The 19,921-nt window shown below is 52.2% G+C and overlaps 2 protein-coding genes across 2 annotated transcripts; one reads left to right on the top strand and one right to left on the bottom strand.

Annotated features, from left to right (window-relative positions):
• Positions 1 to 1,020: 1,020 nt before the first annotated feature.
• Positions 1,021 to 2,475, bottom strand: LOC123369099 (zinc finger protein 667-like). The gene is made up of 3 exons (XM_045014460.1): positions 2,194 to 2,475; positions 1,507 to 1,633; positions 1,021 to 1,401 (listed from the first exon to the last, which is right to left on the bottom strand). Exons 1-3 carry the CDS (start codon positions 2,473 to 2,475, stop codon positions 1,274 to 1,276), a joined length of 537 nt encoding a protein of 178 aa, XP_044870395.1. The 3' UTR covers positions 1,021 to 1,273.
• A 921-nt stretch (positions 2,476 to 3,396) lies between these two features.
• LOC123369098 (zinc finger protein 436-like) lies at positions 3,397 to 16,204 on the top strand. The gene is made up of 6 exons (XM_045014458.1): positions 3,397 to 3,420; positions 5,099 to 5,160; positions 5,424 to 5,730; positions 9,250 to 9,379; positions 11,324 to 11,440; positions 13,849 to 16,204. The coding sequence occupies exons 1-6, from the start codon at positions 3,397 to 3,399 to the stop codon at positions 15,459 to 15,461; spliced, it is 2,253 nt and encodes a 750-aa protein (XP_044870393.1). The 3' UTR covers positions 15,462 to 16,204.
• The last annotated feature ends 3,717 nt before the right edge of the window (positions 16,205 to 19,921 follow it).

Below are 19,921 nucleotides of genomic sequence, written 5' to 3'. Positions count from 1 at the left end.
AATACATTCAAAGTTTACGAACAATTTAAAGCTGGGAGGGATTGCAAGCACATTAGAGCAGAGGATTAGAATTCAAAATGATCTTGACAAGCTGGGGGAATGGTTGGAATTAAATAGGATGAAATTCTATAAGCCCATATGCCAAGTACTACACTTAGGTAGGAATAATCAATTACACAAATACAGAATGGGAAATGACTGCCTAGGAAGGAATACTGCAGAGAACTATCTGGGGTTATAGTGGATCACAAACTAAATATGAGTCAACAGTGGAATAGTTTTTTTGAAGGAAAAAAGGCAAATATTATTCTGGGATGTATTAGCAGGAGTGTTGCAAGCAAGATGAGAGAAGTAATTCTTCCGCTCTAGTCAGCACTGGGAAAGCCGCAGCTGGATTACTGTGTCCAGTTCTGGACCCCACACTTCAGAAAGGATATGGACAAACTGGAGAGGATCAGAGGAGAGCAACAAGAATGGTTAAAGATCTAGAAAACATGACCCATGAGGAAAGATTGAAAAAATTGAGTTTGTTTCGTCTGGAGAAGAGAAGACTGGGGTGAGGGGTGACCTGATAACAGTTTTCAAGACCATAAAATGCTGTTACCAACAGGAAGGTGATAAATTGTTCTCCTTATCCACTGAGGCCAGGACAAGAAGTAATGGGATTAAATTGCAGCAAGCGAGATTTAGGTTAGATATTAGGAAAAACTTCCAAACTCTGAGGGTAGTTAAGAACTGAAAAAAATTACCTGGGGAGGTTGTGGAATCTCCATCATCGGGAGGTTTCTAAGAACAGTTTAGACAGACACCTGTCAGGGATGGACTAGATAATACTTAGCCCTGCCTCGGTGCAGGGGACTGGACTAGATGATCTACCAAGGTCCCTTCCAGTCCTACATGTCTATGATTTCTAGGATTCATAGATATCAAGGCCAGAAAGGTTCATTGTGCCCATCCAGCCTGGCTTCTTGCCTATCCCAGCCATAGAATCTCCCCCAGCCATTCCTGCCTCGGGCCCAGTAACTGCTGTCTGAGTTAGAGCAGCGCTTTTAGAAAGAGATGCCGCGTCTCCACTGACAGAGATGGAGAATCCAACCTGTCCCTAGGGGAGCTCTCCCAATGGTTCATTCCCCTCCCAGGTAAACCCTGGCCCCTAATTCCCAGCCTCCATTTGTCCCCTTCAGCTCCCAGCCAATGGATCTCACTCTGCCTTTGCCTTCTACAGTAAGGAGCCCTCCACTAGCAGGTGAGTAAATCAGAAGGGGCTAGATTATTATGACTCACCTGAGGAAGGGCTCTCAGGCCCAGAGCTCTGCCTGGATTTCTCGGCATCCCGGATCCAGAGCTCTGCCTCCCCTAATTCGATCCGGTAGATTAAGTCCGGTGTGGAACCTGAATAGCCTGTTCGGGGGGAAAGAATCAGTTTTATTACTAAAGTTTTGGGAGCAGGGAATCATTTATATGTTGGTGCAGCCCAGCACAACAGGGCCCTGATCTCATCCTTACCCAGGGAAACAAGGGCCTGGTAATTCCTCAGCATCTGGTCCCGGTACAGCTGCTTCTCTGGCTGGGATAGGAGCTCCCACTCCTCCCGGGTGAAATACAGAGCGACGTCCTCAAACGCCACCTGGAGCTGCTGGCACAAGCGTTCCACACTCAGCACCTTCCGCTCCAGCCCCCAGCCCCCAGTCTCAGCAGGGGACGCGGTTTCTAGGGGAGCGACTCCCAGGGACCCCCCCGCCCAGCACCTGTGACCCAGGGACACCCCCCCCCAGCTCCCCCAGGGACCCGGGGCCCTGCTGGCCGGGACAGGAGTCGCCGTCGGCTCCGGGCGGGGCGCTGGGAAGGGCCCGAACCCCAGGGCAGGGAACAGGCTCCGCCCCCGGCCGGAGTCCCCGCCCCCGCCCCAGGCCTGTGATCAGCCCCGCTCCCGCCCCGGCGCCAGCTCCTCTGCCCGGCCGGGGCCGCGCTCGGGGGAAGGGGCCGCGCCCGGCTCCGCGTGTCCGCCCGGCCAGGGCCCCCCAGCCCCGGGGGGGCCCCCGCGCCGCTCCCCGGCCCCCGCGCTCCGGCTGCTGCAGCCCCCGGCCCCGGGGTCACTAGCGCGGGAGGGACCCGGGTCCCGGCCCCCCTCGGCTCGGCCCCCAGCCGGGACCAGCCAGTGCCCGGCCGGGGAGTCCCCGCCCCGCGTCCTACCTGCGCCGGCCCCGCTGCAGCCATCGCCGGGCTCGGCTCCGGCCCCGGCCGCTTCCTCCGCCCGGGCAGCGACTTCCCGCCCCGCGGCTGCTGCTGCCTCCCCGGGGCCGCCTCTCGCCCGCTCCCCGCGCTGGGGCTGCAGCCGGGACCCGCCTGCGCACGGGCCGGGCTGGGACCCAGGGGGCCGGGCTGGCCCCGCTCCGCCCCTGCGCCGCCGGCTCCAGCAGCCGGGGGAGGCCTCAGCGCAGGGACCTTCCGGCCCGGCACCCCGGCTGGGAGCATCCGCCGCAGGGCGGGGGAACGGGGGGTGCAGGGACTGGCCGGAGGCTGCGCCAGACAATCCGCTGCCCTTGCCCAGCGCACGGGACAGGTTCCTAAGCGGGGGATTAGTTACAAAACTGGATACAAAGTAACGGGCAGGAATTTATCACTCGTGGCTCGAGCTGTGCGCTCCCGAGCGGTTTGCTCGGAGGAGGTGAGGGCTGCGGCAGGGGAGAAATCCCCGGTAGCAGCAGCTGCGGAAGCAGTTCACTGGTACCTCCCGGTGCGCCCCTTCCCAGGGTGCGGGGCCGGAGTAAAAGGGGATCCTCGGTTTGTTCCTGGGAAAAAGGAGGGGGCGGAGGGGACTGGGCCCAGGGAAGTGTTACTTATGTGACAAAGTGATGCCCGTTGTCTGGGGGGAATAAATACCCTCCCTGAGCTGTCCAGGTTAAATCAGCTCCCTTCCAGTCAGAGACTTCAGTGGGGGCAGCCAGAGTTCTAGTTAATTTTGGCAGGTCTGACCTGGACCTAGACCAAGAGTTTATTAAAAAGGCCAAGGTAAATGGTAGCGTGTGCCAGGACTGGGGAGACACTGGAGCAGAGATGTCTCTAGTCAGGAAAGATGGGATTAAAGAGGGTGATATTCTAGGGGAGGATGTAGAACTCCTGGTCTTGGAGAAGTTGAAAACCGAGCCTTTAGCTGACACTGAATGAGAGTGGGAAAGTTTAATGGGTACTTTCAATGTGAGATTTCTTAAGAATTTCTCGGCTCATGTGTTGGTGGGAAATAAGATATCATCATCACCCAACCCTATTAATATTGTGACCTGTATCAAAGGAGAATATATATCTGAATTCCCAGAGGCAAACTCTGAGAAGAGGGGCAGCTATTTTGTGAGAGTCCAGCAGAGGGCAACAAAAATTATTAGGGGTCTGGGGCACATGATTTACGAGGAGAAGCTGAGGGTACTGGGCAGAAGAGAGGAGTGAGGTGGGATTTAATAACAGCCTTCAACTACCTGAAAGGGAGTTCCAAAGATGGAGCTCGGCTGTTCTGGGTGGTGGCAGACGACAGAACAAGGAGCAATGGTTTCAGGTTGCAGTGGGGGAAATCTAGGTTGGATATTAGGAAGCACTATTTCACTAGGAGGGTGGTGAAGCACTCAAATGGGTTACCTAGAGTTGGACTAGATCAGTGGTCTCCAAACTTTTTTGATCGCACACCCCATCAGTAAGAAATTTTTGAGCATGCAGCCCCAGCCGTGCAGAAGCAAACAAAAAACACGCTCGGACTCCTGCCCAAACTGCCAAACCAAAAAAAAAAAAAAAATGCTCCTCCTGCCGCGCACCCCATGTTGGAGACCACTGGACTAGATGACCTCCTGAGGTCTCTTCCAACCCTAATCTTCTGATTCCATGTTCAGGGTAAAGCAATAGAAATTTGCCCCACACCATCCTGAGATCAGCAGTTTAGTTGAGAGGTTCATCAGGACTCTAAAATCTATGTTCAACAGGAACATATGCAGACAAGAGGGTGAGTAACTGGGATGTAATGTTCCCCTGTCTATTTGCTTACCCTGGAGTGCCCCATTTAATCTCCTGGGTGGGAGAAAAGTCAGAGGGCCCCTGGATCTCACTGGAGAGTCCCTGGAGGGTGGCTCTGAGGCAGAGGAGGAGCTTATGACTGAACTTGTGCAAAAGTTTGGGGCAGGGCCGGCTTTAGGCCAATTCTCCCAAATCAGGCCCCATGCCTAAGAGGGCCCCGCGCCCTAAAGAAGAGCACCTAACTTAGGCGCCTGTTTCATTTTTATTCACCCGGTGGTGAGTCCGGGGGGCCCCGTCTAAACTATTTGAATCCGGCTCTGCACTTCCTAAAGCCGGCCCTGGTTTGGGGAAGCTTTAAAGACTATGATGGGAATACTTCAGGAAATCCTCACAAAGAGCCACGCTGCTCAGATAGCCCAGTGTGATCGCAATGTGTGTGAACGATCACTTGATGCAGGGGGCTCCGAGCTGGTGTTACTCCCTGTCAGGGCCGGCTCCAGCGTTTTTGCTGCCCCAAGCGGTAGGGGGAAAAAAATAAAGAAGCCTGCAATCGCGGTCGGCAGCACTTTGGTGGCAGCTCCACGGTGCCGCTTCATTCTTCGGCAGCAGGTCCTTCCCTCCGAGAGGGACTGAGGGACTTGCCGAACCTGCTTGCTGCGCTGATGCCTGGAGCCGGCCCTGCTCCCTGTAGAAAGGTACAAAATGCAGAACCCAGGCAGGAAGGTTGTGGAAAGGGGTTACCGGTGTTAGAAGGCACAAAGGTCCCGCATCAAGGTTGCACCACAGACTGCTGCTAAGCAGGTTAAAAGCCGATGACAATGGAGAAGCCATTGTAAACGTGCCATGCTGTGCAGAGGAGGAGCCTCAGAATGCCGCTTTCACTGGTTTGCTGGCTGAATGCGGTAGCAACGCTTCTCTCGAGAGTGCGGAGGTTATGAGCATGCGGCAGCTGCCCCCACTGAAGTCTCTGACTGGAGGGGAGCTCCTTTAACCCGGACAGCTCGGGGAGGGTATTTGGATCCCCCGACAATGGGCATCACTTTGTCACATAAGTAACATTCCGTGGGCCCAGTCCCCTCCGCCCCCTCCTTCTTCCCAGGAACAAACCGAGGATCCCCTTTTACTCCGGGCCCCGCACTCTGGGAAGGGGCGCACCGGGAGGTACCAGTGAACTGCTTCCGCAGCTGCTGCTACCGGGGATTTCTCCCCTGCCGCAGCCCGCACCTCCTCCGAGCAGCCGTCAAAGAACCGCTCGGGAGCGAACAGCTCGATCCACGAGTGATAAATTCCTGCCCGTTACTTTGTATCCAGTTTTGTAACTAATCCCCCGCTTAGGAACCTGTCCCGTGCGCTGGGCAAGGGCAGCGGATTGTCTGGCGCAGCCTCCGGCCAGTCCCTCCCCCCGTTCCCCCGCCCTGCGGCAGATGCTCCCAGCCGGCAGCCGGGCTGCGTGGGGGCTGGGCCGGAAGGTCCCTGCGCTGGGGCCTCCCCCGGCTGCTGGAGCCGGCGGCGCAGGCGCGGGGCCCTTGGAGGGCGGGAAGGGGCTGGAGCCGGTTCCGCAGCGCCCAGCGAGCGGGGCGGGGCCTTCCCGGGCCAGTCCGGCGGGAAGCGACCCAGGGGAGGCAGCAGGAGCAGCAGCCGCGGGGCGGGAAGTCGCTGCCCGGGCGGAGGAAGCGGCCGGGGCCGGAGCCGGAGCCGAGCCCGGCGATGGCTGCAGCGGGGCCGGCGCAGGTAGGACGCGGGGCGGGGACTCCCCGGCCGGGCACTGGCTGGTCCCGGCTGGGGGCCGAGCCGAGGGGGGCCGGGACCCGGGTCCCTCCCGCGCTAGTGGGCCGGGGGCTGCAGCTGCCCCGGGGCAGGGAGCGGCTCCGCGCGGCCAGGCAGGGCCCGGGGTCCCGCTTTGCACCAGCGCAGCCCGGGGGGTCAGGGGCTGCAGCAGCCGGAGCGCTGGGTGAGATAATTCTTCTGCTGAGTCTTTCACTGTTGCACCACATGCTTCTAGAGTCAGCCGAGTTTTTTCAGAAAGCCAGTGAGCATTTGCCAGTCTTGTTCCAAACCAGTGTCCAACTTCGGGATTAACCAGTGACAATGCACTTAACATTGGCCTCCAGTTTGTAGCGTGTGGTGTCTCTTGTTTAAATGGAAAGTACGATGCAACAGCCCTGTTGGTTCACATGAACTGACGTGTGTCTCCAGCATTCTTAACAGCCTCATTCGGGTCTTCTAAAATTGGCTTTGAGGGTGAGGGGTTTATGAGGTGTTCTGCATGTTGATGCATGATGGTGTTTTGCAGCCTTTCATATAGGTTGTCAGTATTGGCTTAGCTGATCAGTCTGGCAAACCAAGTGTCACGGAGTGTGGGGGGACACAATGCCCCACACCCCCGGCTTTCTGTGATTCACCATGACTCTCAGCCAGCCAGTAAAGCAGAAGGTTTATTCAGACAACAGGAACACAGTCCAAGACAGGTCTTGCAGGCACGGACAACAGGATCTTCCCCAATTAGGTTCATCTTGGGGCCCTAGGGGCCACAGCCCCATTGGGGGGGTCAGAGCTCTGTCTGGGCTCCCCTCCATTCCCCAGCCAGCTCCTGAAACTCTCTCATTCCTCAGCGTCTCCTCCCCCCCAGCCTTTGTTCAGCTTCCCGGGCAAATGTGTCACCTGGCCTCTAACCCCTTCCTGGGTTCTCACCTTACATGCTCAGGTATCCTCCCTCAAGGCCAGTCTCCCATCCCCCAATGCAGACCGTCCTCCCAGGCCAACCCTCCCCACTCAGCATTCAAAGGCTGTGTTAAGAACAGTCCCAGTTCGTCACACCAAGCTCCTCCACTTTTACTATATAAATCTATGGTATGCCCACATCTTGAATATTGCGTGCTGTTCTGGTCATTCCCTCTGAAGCACCTGGAATAATTGCTGTCGGAAGACAGGATACTGGGATAGATGGACCATTGGTCTGACCCAATAATGTCCTTACATAAAAATAATTATAATAATAAAAAAGTTTAGTACAGAAATTCCCCAAGATAATGACTTCTTGAGATAGCGATGATGTGAGATAATGACCTTGGCAAATAATGCATTTGAAAAATATTGGCCTACTACGAAACATATATTGTGTAAGTTTCCCAGTCACAAATCTGGCATTCTGTAGCAAAGTCACTAAAACATAGTCCAGTGCTCTGGCTGCTGTTGTTTGTCGTGCCACCGTGCACTCTACTGTTCTGCCTCAACGGCCCTGCACTGTCACCTTCCGCTGCCACCTGCCCCTGTGACCTCTGCAAGTCCGTCTCTTGAGGTTCCACCCAGCTCTGTGATTTCAGCTCTCAGTGGGGGAACCTCGCTGCTATTGCAGGCTGGGCCGTCTCTTCCACCGAAACACTGTCCCATAAGCACTTAGACCTGATTATCAGTGATTTCAGCTCTAGTGGTCACTTATGAAGCCTAATCGTCTCTCTCTCTAAACAGGAGAGAGGGGCAGGTCAAATAGTGCCTGTGACTCTTAGGCAGAGCCCACACCACCAAGCAAAACGCCTGTGTCACGAAGTCCCCAGGCGATGCTCTGGAACTGCTCCCCACAAAGCCAGTCAGGACTTTGGGGAGCCTCCTCTCCCTCAGAGCAGACTGTCTCCAGGGCAAGAAGCTCACACGGCTTCACCTCCTGGGTCTCTCCTTGGAGCATTCAGCATCTGCCCCTCCGTGCGCTTCCCACAGCGAGTCCGCCCAGGCGGGGTCCTGGGGAAGCCACCGGGTCCTGCACCCCCACTTTGCAGTCAGACGTGACTCTTAGCCAGCCAGTAACACAGAGGTTTATTTAGATGACAGGAACACAGTCCAAACCAGGTCTTGCCGGTACAGACAACAGGACCCCCTTTAGTTAGGTCTATCTGGGGCCCCAGGGAGGCCACAGCCCCGTTGAGAGTCCCGAGCCCCATCAGGTGCCCCTTTCCATTTCCCAGCCAGCTTCCAAGCTGGAAAAACTCGCCCCAGCCTCTCACTCAGCCTTTGTTCAGGTTCCCGGGCAAAGGTGTCACCTGGCCTCTAACCCCTTCCTGAGTTCTCACGTTACATGCTCAGGTAGCCTCCCTCAGGCCAGTCTCCCATCTCCCAGTGCAGACCGTCCTCCCAGGCCAACCCTCCCCACTCAGCATTCACAGACCACATTAAGAACAGTCCCAGTTCGTCACAGCCTGTGCCCCACCCTGTCTCTCTCTCTCCACTAGGATCTGGCATCCAAACCTCCTGCTTAGGGAGTGTAGCTCAGTTGAAGATGACCAGTGCTTAATTTGTAATGAAAGAGGTGCTGGGGCTGAGCCCTGGCACAAAATAAACACTGAGGGAGACCCCCCTCATGCAGTCAGGCTAAGCACAGTTCTGCTGCCCTTTACTCATACAATAAGGAGAACAACATTTCATGACCCATACAGTTAATACTTAAGTGATTTGTAACCAACACCAGCCAAAATTGATCACTTGGGCAGCACAGCTCTGTCTGCCGCACACCTAGGCGGAGTAGGTGAGTTCATGTAAACACAGTCTGGTCCTGAAGCCTTTCCACCCACCCCTGGCTCATCACTAGCTGTCAGGGGAGAGCTCAGTCAGACCTTGCTTACAAATCATCATTTGAAATTATGAGGTAGGCCAATGTAGCCGAAACAAATGTGCCGACATTGTCCTAAATAACAACTGTATGAGGAAGCTAGTCTTGGTTCGTACTTTTCAAACCCATTATGCTTTCTCAGATACAAGTATTTTCTCATATACTGTATATGCTTTTTAAGTGTGTACACCTCTACCCCGATATAACGCTGTCCTTGGGAGCCAAAAAATCTTACCACATTATAGGTGAAACCGCGTTCTATAGAACTTGATTTGATCCACTGGAGTGCGCAGCCCCGCCCCCCGGAGCACTGCTTTACCGCGTTATATCCAAATTCATGTTATATCGGGTCGCGTTATATCGGGGTAGAGGTGTATTAATGTTTCAATTTCAATTCAAATTTCCAACCAACTACTAAACTGGCAACACTGCATGTAACTGGGGGGGTGTTGGGGAAATTCAGGGGGGGCCTAGGGCAATCCCTGCCCCGAGTCCCTGGGGGAGCTGGGGGGCGGGGAAGTCTCCCTGGGTCACAGGTGCTGGGCTGGGTGTTATCCCTGGGAGTCGCTCCCCTAGAAACTGCGTCCCCTGCTGAGACTCCGGGCTGGGGGCTGGAGCGGAAGGTGCTAAGTGTGTAATGCTTGTGCCAGCAGCTCCAGGTGGCGTTTGAGGACGTCGCTTTGTATTTCACCTGGGAGGAGTGGGAGCTCCTATCCCAGCCAGAGAAGCAGCTGTACCGGGACCAGATGCTGAGGAATTACCAGGCCTTTGTTTCCTTGGGTAAGGACCTATTTATCTTTACTCACAGCTGGGTTCCCTTGACGCACCCAGCAGCCAAGTGATGGCAAATGTCAGCAACTTTCAGAGCCTCAGGCTAATGTTAATGTAACCTGTTGACTTGTGTTAATACCTCAGTCCTGGCACAGAGGTGATTGGAAACAGCCCATGAGCAACAACCTCTTCCAGGAATCCCTGCCCAGACACCAATGGCAGCAACTCTGCCTCAAGAACTCACTCTAGTTAGACAAATAAGGCAGGGAGAAAATCCTCCTGCAGCAGCTCCCCTGTCTCCAAAAAAGAATGAACATCATAAGTTTAACAACCGCACAGCTGAACAAATCTTGCACCCTATGCAAAAGAACTGGTAGGTCTGTGTAACTGTGACACCTGCCATGACTTAGCCTCCACAGCAAATTGAGAAGGGTTGTTAGAGGGCTTATTCCTTCACCCGCTCACTTCCCTGTGTCAAAGTCAGACTCAGGACTTGCATTTTGTCAGGCCACTCTGTTTTATTAGCACTATGCTCTGCTAATAACACCCAGATAATGTGAGCACCATGCAAGACACAAACTATCTTATTTATACAGGTAAAAGGGCGTGAACTTAAGATAACAAAGGAAGCAGAATCTGATTAATTTACCTGGGCTAGACATGCATAGTTAATTTCCTTACTAACTTTTACCAATCTCCGGTTAATGTTTCACCATTAGCTTAAGTGGGCTCATTTTTTATGCCTTAATGTTTCTTTTCCTGACACCTGTATTTCAACATTTATTTCTGCTTAAAGATACATACAGCATTTCTTTAATCCATTCTTATTTTTACAATATAATTCATTCTACTTTCACACCTGGTCCTTCTCGCATGAACAGAGAGCAACAATCCCCGAAGCATGAAGGTGCAAACAATTTGATGCTTATTGGGGTGAACTTCCAGCAAGCATGATTCCACCGAGCCTTGCCTGTGTCCCTGTTCCCATTGCCCCACCCTTAGCAAAACATGATTCCAATTCCTCCACCCCCATTCCCTGTTCCCATCCCCCCCTTTACTTCCTGATTGACTGCAGACTATATAGTAAAACCTGAGTTCTGCTTAGCTGTACCTTAACCAATCATTTTACTGATATTTAACTAACCAGTCCTAAAATATTGTAACATGATTATTTAACCAATTATATCCCATCACCTTAATTGGTTTACACCCAAGAAAATGAATTACACAGCAGACAGAAACAATCACAGAACCAGGCAGAGATTATCCAGACAAACAATAGGGAAGTGGAGACTACAATGAGAGAACAACAAAGAAATGAGGATTTCACACCCCAGCTATTGATAAGTGAGTTCTTGCCAGACAGGATGCTATCAGATTAAGTTTTCTTTTACATCTTCTAGGCTCTTCCCTTTCTCTGGAGGTGATAGGCATTATCAGGACAGGATTGTATTCCTAACAGCCCAATAGCATTTTATTTCAGTATGACTAGTTTGGAATGTAAGGATGTGACCATGCATTTACTAGCTTATGGCTGCCTCTGCTGCTTAGCCAAAGGCTTACATTAAGAACAGGCCCTCAGACTGTCACAGTGAGAGAAGGCCCTTACACAGACAGACAATGATTTTGATTCTTTCTTTTATACCTCTATAACTAGCTAAGTAAGCATAGGCCTTTGCGGACAAGCCTAAATATCTATATCCTAAAAAGGGTCATAGACGTTGCTGCTTCAGAGTGTGAACTGAACTTGCCTGGTGGGAGATGGGAAGAAATCTTCTCTAAGGAAGGTTAATTTCATTATTCTCCTGCTTGGGATCTCTTGCATCTGAGATTGGGGCATTGTCATTCCAGGTGCTGTGCAAACACTGACCAAGGCCGGGTCCTGTTGTGCTGGGCTGCACAAACATATAATTTAGTCCCTGCCCCCAGAACTGATTCTTTCTACCCAAACAGGCTATTCAGGTTCCACACCGGATTTAATCCACCGGATCGAGCTAGGGGAGGCAGAGCTCTGGATCTGGGATGCTGAGGCCTCCAGGGTAAACTCTGGGCCTGAGAGCCCCCCCTCAGGTGAGTCATAATAATCCAGTCCCTTCTGATTTACCCACCTGCTAATGGAGGGCTCCTTAATGTAAAAGGCAAAGGCAGAAAGAGATCCACTGTCTGGGAGCAGAAGCAGGACAAATTGACGCTGGGAATTAGGGGCCAGTGTTTATCTGGGAGAGGAATGATCCATTGGGAGAACTCCCCTCAGAGAAGGTGGATTCTCCACTACTGTGAGTCTGTCAGTGGAGATGGGGGGCGTCTCTTTCTCCAAGCCCTGCTCTAACTCAGCCAGGAGTTCCTGGGATGGAGTCAGGAGTGACTTGGGGAGATTCTCTGGCAGGAAGCCAGGCTGGATGTGCTCAGTGAGCCTGTCTGGCCTTGATATCAATGAATCATAGATATCATAGTAATGTAGGACTAGACGGGACCTTGGTAGGTCATCTAGTCCAGTCCCCTGCACTGAGGCAGGACTAAGTATTATCTAGAACTTCCTGACAGGTGTTTGTCCAACCTGTTCTTAGAAATCTCCCATGATGGAGATTCCACAACCTTCCCAGGTAATTTTTTTCCAGTGCTTAACTTCCCTTACAGTTTGGAAGTTTTTCCTAATCTCTAACCTAAATCTCCCTCGCTGCAATTTAATCCCATTACGTCTTGTCCTGGCCTCAGTGGATAAGGAGAACAATTTATCACCCGCCTCAGACAGGGGCAAAAACCTGCTCGCAGCCTGGGAGAGCATCCCTGAGCCACTGGCCCCTGGTGCTGTCCTCTCAAGGTTCCCACCCCACCCCCTCTCTGCCACTTCACTTTGCACGTGACCTCTCAGACTGAAGAAACCTGTCCCCGGCGAACAAGGAGAAAGCTGGGAATGACTCAGGGTAGGACAGGATCAGTCACGTATGACGAGTGCGAGGTCGCGCCTAGGCGGAGGCGGCCATTTTGTAGAGCAGGTCTCAGGCACTTGCAGTGTTTCACTGTAATGCTCTAAAACTACCCCGCGTACCAGGCAGTTGTGGCTGGGGGAGAGGACCTTTTGGGGCCAGAGGAAATCGTCCTGCAGGGCACGACTTGGAGTATCCTGGTGTATGAGCTTGGGGGGGGGGGGGGGGACTGGCCTTTGTCACATCCCCTCTCCCCCTGCTCTCTCAGTGGCACAGAATCGTTGTCACTGACATTGCTTCAGTGTCAATGCTTAGCACAGCCCTCAGCCTTAACACAGTCTGTGACTATCTGTAGATCAAAGGCCTGACGGGTATCAGCCATTCACCCCTTCCAGCTCAGCAGTGTCACTGATTGGGTTGTAAAACAAAACAAACATGTTTTTCAGGTTACATCACACAAACCCTGAGTGACGTGTCATCCCCTCAACCCCCTTCCCACCCACCCCTCAAACCCCCACCCTCTTCAGGACTTTAATTTAGTTTTAGCTTTGCACAAAGAGTGAAACATCAGGCTGAGGGTAAATGACGTCTTTGGATGGAATTCCTGGAAAAGGACTCACTCCCCTGCAGGAATGAGCTACGTTGTTCTAAGCAGCTTTATACCAATCTCACTGGGTCCACATGAGGGGATTATAGCCTCTCGGCTGGTTTCAAACCAATGTAGTTTAAACAGCGCAAATACCGGGGAACGGGCCTTGTGCTATAAAACAGGAGACAGTGCAGAACCCCAACATGTAAATAAAAACCTCTGATTGAAATAAAACCAAAATCAGTGTGAAAACAAAACCCGGACCGTGTTTGTTAGGACTTTGAGACCCTGGTTCTGGATGAGGGCCCTGTTGTGCCAGGCGCTGGGTGTATCCTGGGCAAGGTACAATTTAAGCATAACACGAGACCCAAGGTGCATGGCGCACATGGGAGCAGGTGCTAGGTGCTGCACAAACACCATAGGTTATAACCACCCTGAGTCAGGCTGCAGATTTGTCATGGCATTTCGTATCAGAAATTACAGAGCAGTTACAGTAAATTTATTAAAGTCACAGGTCACTGAACTTCCTGTGACGGCTCCCATGATTTTTAACAAAACCTGCCCTGCTCCTCGCCCTGCCCAGAGGACACGACCTGCCCAAAGAAGCACCTTCCCCCTAGCACTGCAGCCCTAACCCCAGCCTGGTGCAGAGGGGTTGGGGCAGTGTAGAGAAGATCTGGGGGGCAAGGCCATTCACTGAAGTTTGGCCTGCTTTCCCTACCATTATGGCTGTGTGTGGGGGCAAATCTGAGTGGTGCTGGAACCCGGCAGCCCAGGTCTCAGAGCTCAGAGCAAGGCGTTGGGTCCAGCCCTGTGGGACAGGAGCCACCATTGCAGGGTGAAGCACCCATCCAAAAAACAGTCACTGAGAAATGGGGAAATGGCTCCATCCGTGACATTTTCCCGTCCTTGACAAACCGGTAGCTTTTACTGTGCGCTAACACCAGGATTCTCTCCAGCAGGGCACGGGAACCCAGGAGGAATAAGGGCATGGGCTGAATGTGGGGAGAGTGTGGCAGGAAAGATGTTTCCCACATCCCACAGAGGGATCCATGCACAGGACTCAGTCCATCCCCGGGGTAAACTCAGCCAGAGACCGGATCTGGCTACACACCAGAGACTCCCCATGGGCCGGCGTCCCCACCGCTGCATCGACTGCGGCAAGGGGTTCAGCAACCCCTCCGCGCTGACCCAGCACCAACACATGCATATTGGGGAGAGGCCGTACCGCTGTGCTGCCTGTGGCAGGAGCTTCAGACAGTCCTCAGTCCTGAGAATACACCAGCTTACGCACACCAGGGAGCGGCCACACCACTGCTCTGATTGTGGCAAAAGCTTTGCACAGAGCTCAAGCCTCAGTAGACACCAGCTCTCACACACCGGGGAGCAGCCGCATCGCTGTGCTGACTGTGGCAAGGGCTTTGCACAGCTCGCACAACTGAGAGTCCATCAGCGCACGCACACCGGGGAGAGGCCACACTGCTGTGCTGACTGTGGCAAGGGTTTTGCACAGCTCGCACACCTGAAAAGACACCAGCGCACACACACCGGGGAGCAGCCGCATCGCTGTGCTGACTGTGGCAAGGGCTTTGCACAGCTCGCACACCTGAGAGTCCATCAGCGCACACACACCGGGGAGAGGCCACACTGCTGTGCTGACTGTGGCAAGGGTTTTGCACAGCTCACACACCTGAAAAGACACCAGCGCGCACACACCGGGGAGCAGCCACATCGCTGTGCTGACTGTGGCAAGGGCTTTGCACAGCTCGCACAACTGAGAGTCCATCAGCGCACGCACACCGGGGAGAGGCCACACCGCTGTGCTGACTGTGGCAAGGGTTTTGCACAGCTCGCACACCTGAAAAGACACCAGCGCACACACACCGGGGAGCAGCCGCATCGCTGTGCTGACTGTGGCAAGGGCTTTGCACAGCTCGCACACCTGAGAGTCCATCAGCGCACACACACCGGGGAGAGGCCACACCGCTGTGCTGACTGTGGCAAGAGCTTTGGACAGAGCTCAGTCCTGAAAACACACCAGCGCACGCACACCGGGGAGCGGCCACACCGCTGTGCTGACTGTGGCAAGGGCTTTGCACAGCTCGCACACCTGAGAGTCCATCAGCGCACGCACACCGGGGAGCGGCCGCATCACTGTGCTGACTGTGGGAAGAGCTTTGCACGCAGCTCAATCCTGAGAAGACACCAGCTCACACACACTGGGGAGCGGCCGTACAGCTGTGCTGACTGCGGCAAGTGCTTTATACAGAGCTCGATCCTGAGAGTCCATCAGCGCACGCACACCGGGGAGCGGCCGCACCGCTGTGCTGACTGCGGCAAGTGCTTTATACAACTCTCACACCTGAGAGTCCATCAGCGTACGCACACCGTGGAGGGGCCGCACCGCTGTGCTGACTGTGGCAAGCGCTTTACTAGGTTGGCCAACCTCATCCAGCACCAAATCACGCACACCAGTGCCCCTCTGCCAACGCCAGGGCCTAAGGGGCTTCTGGCAGCCAGTGGGCCTGACACAGCACCAGCACATGTGGACCAGGGAGTGGTCCTGTTTCCATGATGCCTGACAGAGAGACTGTGTGGGGCAGGGAAGGGGAGTTGGCTGAGTAATGTGGGGAAGAGCAAACAGCTGTGGGAATTTAGAGCAGATGGTCACAGCCTACTCCATTTGGGAGCACCCCCACCCCTTGTAGGTGGGATCCAGCCAGGCCTTTCTGTCCCACACTCACGCCTCTGGCTGGGATGCAGCCAGGACACCCCCATCCCCCTCTAGGTGGGACCCAACCGGGAACTTCCCCACACACCTACCTCAGTTCCAGCCAGCGGGTGACTCCTTGGTAACATCTAGAGGTGGGATTTGCAGTCCTGTCTCAGCATGGATTGGGCTGAGGGCAGGACAGCCTGGTGCATGTGATTGAAAGACGATGCAGGAACCGCTCATTCCATATTTTTAAATACAAATGTGATGAAGAACTATGTACTTAATGTGTTATAAAGGTCTGTCTAACCAGGGTGGATTTGATTTAAATCAATTTGATTTAAATCATGATTAAATCACTAGTCGGGAAGAAGTGATTTATGTAGAAATCCATGATTAAAAGTGCATTCTTGTTGGTTGTTATAACCTTAATACATAGTCTTCACAACTAAGAGATAGATGTAGGTTTCATTTTTAGAAGGTTACACCCTACACATTTTTAAGTAATTTATTTTGAAAACTTTTCAGATTAGTTTTACAGCTATATCAGAAAATGAATGATTGGTTATTTCATTTACCAAAGGTAATTGAAGCAGATATTTATGAAGTCATTGGGAGGTGAACTATCTCCAATTCAACAGGTTAATCATTAATATTTGGAGGATTTTCTTGCCATGCTGTATTAGGAGGAGAACATCACCGGACAGACACTTAAATTGTTTTATTTATTCTGGATTTTTTTCTTCAACAGCAAACATAATATTTGTACAAAAGAAGCATATGAATTTTTTAATTTAAACATTCAAGTTTTTTAAAATCAGGTTTGTTTTTGTTAAAATTGTTAACTAAAATAGTTAAATGAAACATATATATATATATTTTAATTAAATCGACTATCAGCCAGGTCAACATGAGAAACTTAAAATATTGGCTTCTGCAGCTAACTCAGTCATCTTCACCTTTTGTTTTCCTGTTTGTTCATAATCTGGAAAAGAAAAACAAGCTTTCCTGCCTTTTCAGGTCCCAAATGATTTCTCAATTTGGAATGAATTATTCCAAAAGAAGAAAATATTCTTTCTACTCTGGCAGAAGAAGCTACTCCTCTTAAGTGAGATTATCACTTCAACAGTCTCTGAATTCAAGTGCTTAAGTGACTTCCACCAGTTCCACCAATGTGACTTTCTTTAAAACATCATTAGCAAACATATATTTCTTGTATGGTTCTTATTCTACCTCTGAGCCTGTTTTCCCTGATGGCTTGGGACTCCAGAACCCTGCCTTGTTGAGCCAGACGTACAACCTTGCTGCAACACAGACCCAGGGTCTGAACCACAGACCCAGAGCTGCAGGCTTTAACTGAAAACCACTCAGCAGGTAACCAATTTCCAGCATCCAGACACCCAGCTCCCAGTGGGATCCAAACCCCAAATAAATCTGTTTTACTGTGTATAAAGCTTATACAGGGTAAACTCATAAATTGCCCACCCTCTATAACACTGATAGAGAGATATGCACAGCTGTTTGCTCCCCCAGGTATTAATCACTTACTCTGGGTTAATAAATAAGTGATTTTTATTAAGTATAAAAAGTAGGATTTAAGTGATTCCAAGTAATAACAGAACAAAGTAAGTTACCAAGCAAAATAAAACAAAACACGCAAGTCTAAGCCTAATACATTAAGAAACTGAATACAGGTAATATCTCACCCTCAGAGATGTTCCAATAAGCTTCTTTCACAGACTAGACTCCTTCCTGGTCTGGGCCCAATCCTTTCCCTTGGTACAGACTTTGTTAGTTCCAGCAGGCATCTTAGGTGGAAAGCAGGGATTCCACGAGTGGGACCCCCTTTGTTCTGTTCCACGTCCTTTTATATCTTTGGCACAAGATGGGAATCCTTTTCTCTCTCTGGGTTCCCACCCCTCCTTCTAAATGGAAAAGCACCAGGTTTAAGATGGATTCCAGTATTGTGACCAGGTCACATGTCCTGTGACACCACCTTCTTCATTACCCATGTCATGTAATGGAAGGCTTGCAGGTAAACAGAGCCACTTACAGCCAATTGTCTTAGTCAATGGGAGCCATCTAAACCATCATTACTAGCCCACACTTTGCATAATTACAATAGGACCTCAGTGTTAACTTTATATTTCTAATTTTAGATACAAGAATGATGCATACATATAAATAGTATGAACACACTCAGTAGATTATAAGATTTGTAATGATACCTTACAAGAGACTGTTTGCATAAAACATATTCCAGTTACATCATATTCACATTCATAAACATATGGAGTGCAATATCACACCTCCCTTCTCACATTTATCTCTCGACGACTTCTCCTTGTCCAGATCTATTCCATCTCCAACAATCTTCTATTCGTTGAACTTTTTGAAACTTTGTACTTTTAGAGAGAGGTACAGGATTGACTCTACGTTCACAAATTTGCAGAGGGACAGTAGGGTTGAGGTCTGTTATTTCTCACATCTATATATTTATTTAAAAACATTTTTGCCATTAACAAGCATGTTATCTCTGGAGACAAATCCACAGTTTGAGAACTGCACAACTAAACATCTCTGATGGTATCTTCTAGACTGAGCACTGAGTCCCATTGTTTAGATACAAAGATTAACCTAAATAATCTATACAGAAGCCCCTGGAACCAGTGATGAGCTGCGAAAATCCTAAGAACCAGCTCCCTACCAGGTCCTCGGTGGCACTTCGGTGGCGGGCCGGGGGGACCTTCACTCGCTCTGGGTTTTCGGTGGCACTTCGGCGGTGGGTCCTTTAGTGCCGCCGAAGACCCGGAGTCAGTGAAGGACCCACCGCCGAAGACCCAGTAGGGAACTGCCTGGTGAGTACAAGCCCCATGTGCCTCCCAAAACAACTTGTCCTTGACCCCCACCCACGTACGGCCCCCCCCTCAGAACACACAATCCATCAACCCTCCCTTCTCCTTGGCCCCTGACCACCCCCTCCTGAGACCCCCCCACCCCTAACTGCCCCCCAGGACCCCACCCCCTACCCAATTCACCCTGCTCCATGTCCCCTGACTACTCCGACCCCATCCACCACCATCCCGACAGACCCCCCCATTCCACATCCCCTGACCGCTCTCCCAGAACCTCTGCCCCCTCCCACCACTCCCTGCCCCTTATCCAGCCCCAGCCCAGCCCCCTTACCATGCTGCTCGGGGCAGCGTGTATGGAGGCCCACTGGAGCTTGCAGCCCCACCCCCTTACCATGGCACTGGGCTCTGCGAGGGGGGACCTCCCCAGCCGAGAGCTCAGGTGGGTCAGACAGGATGATTCCATGGGCCAGAGTTTGCCCAACCCTTTAACAACCGGTTCTCAACTCAAAATTTAACCACCAGTTTGCGGGAACCGGTATGAACCAGCTCCAGCTCACCACTGCCTGGAACTCCATACGCTTGGGTCCCTAATCCATGAACTACTGGAACTCATTTACAAAACTTTTCTTAAACATTAAATGAATATCTTGTCTCATACTATAGAATTAGAAACGCCTAGCGAAGAACCAGCCGCAGTGCAGCCACTGGTCCCCCAAGTGTGCCAAAGCGTTCCAGACGCTAAAGGACCATCTCTGCCATGAACCAATGCTTTGTAGCCCCGCTTCCCTCATAGGTTCATAGTCCAGACAGATGCCGTGGCAGCGGGACTCGGGGCCATCCTCTCTCAGACCCTCGACGGAGAAGACCATCCCGTCCTTTACATTGGCTGAAAGCTCTTTCCCCAGGAATGCAACAATTGGACCATTGAGGCGGCGGCCCTGGCACTTAAATGGGCTGTGAAGGCCCTTTCATATTACCTCCTGGGGGACTCCTTCATTGTTGTCATGGATCATACCCCCCCCTCAAGTGGCTCCAGACCACGATAATGTGAGGCTAATAAGATGGTACCTCACCCTTCAACAGTTGGCATAGGGCAGGTAAGGAGAATGCAAATGCTGATAGTCTCTCCTGGTTGGGGAAGGGGGACCATACCAACCCTGGAGAGTGGGGGGAGCTGGGCTTGAGGGAGGGTTGTAGTGAGAGGGTGTGGTCGCCAACCCGGGCGGACAGGGAGAGACCATGACCGCCCCCTGATGGGCAGAGCTGGGACATGCGCGGCGCCCCGTTGGAAGCAGGGGGAGAGCTGCCAGAGGAGCAGGACATCTCCCCAACACTGCTGGAGCCTGGACCCGACGGAGGCTGCTACAGGGCCAGAGCCCGGAGGGACTCCCGGAGCTGCCAGACGCTGGGGCTACCGAGGAGCTGCCACTTGCCGTTTACCCCAGCGAGATGAATGACAACCCCAGA

This window comes from Mauremys mutica, chromosome 4, assembly GCF_020497125.1.
Source record: "Mauremys mutica isolate MM-2020 ecotype Southern chromosome 4, ASM2049712v1, whole genome shotgun sequence".
Classification (NCBI taxonomy): Eukaryota; Metazoa; Chordata; order Testudines; family Geoemydidae; genus Mauremys; species Mauremys mutica.
This window is presented reverse-complemented; position numbering and strand designations above follow the sequence as displayed.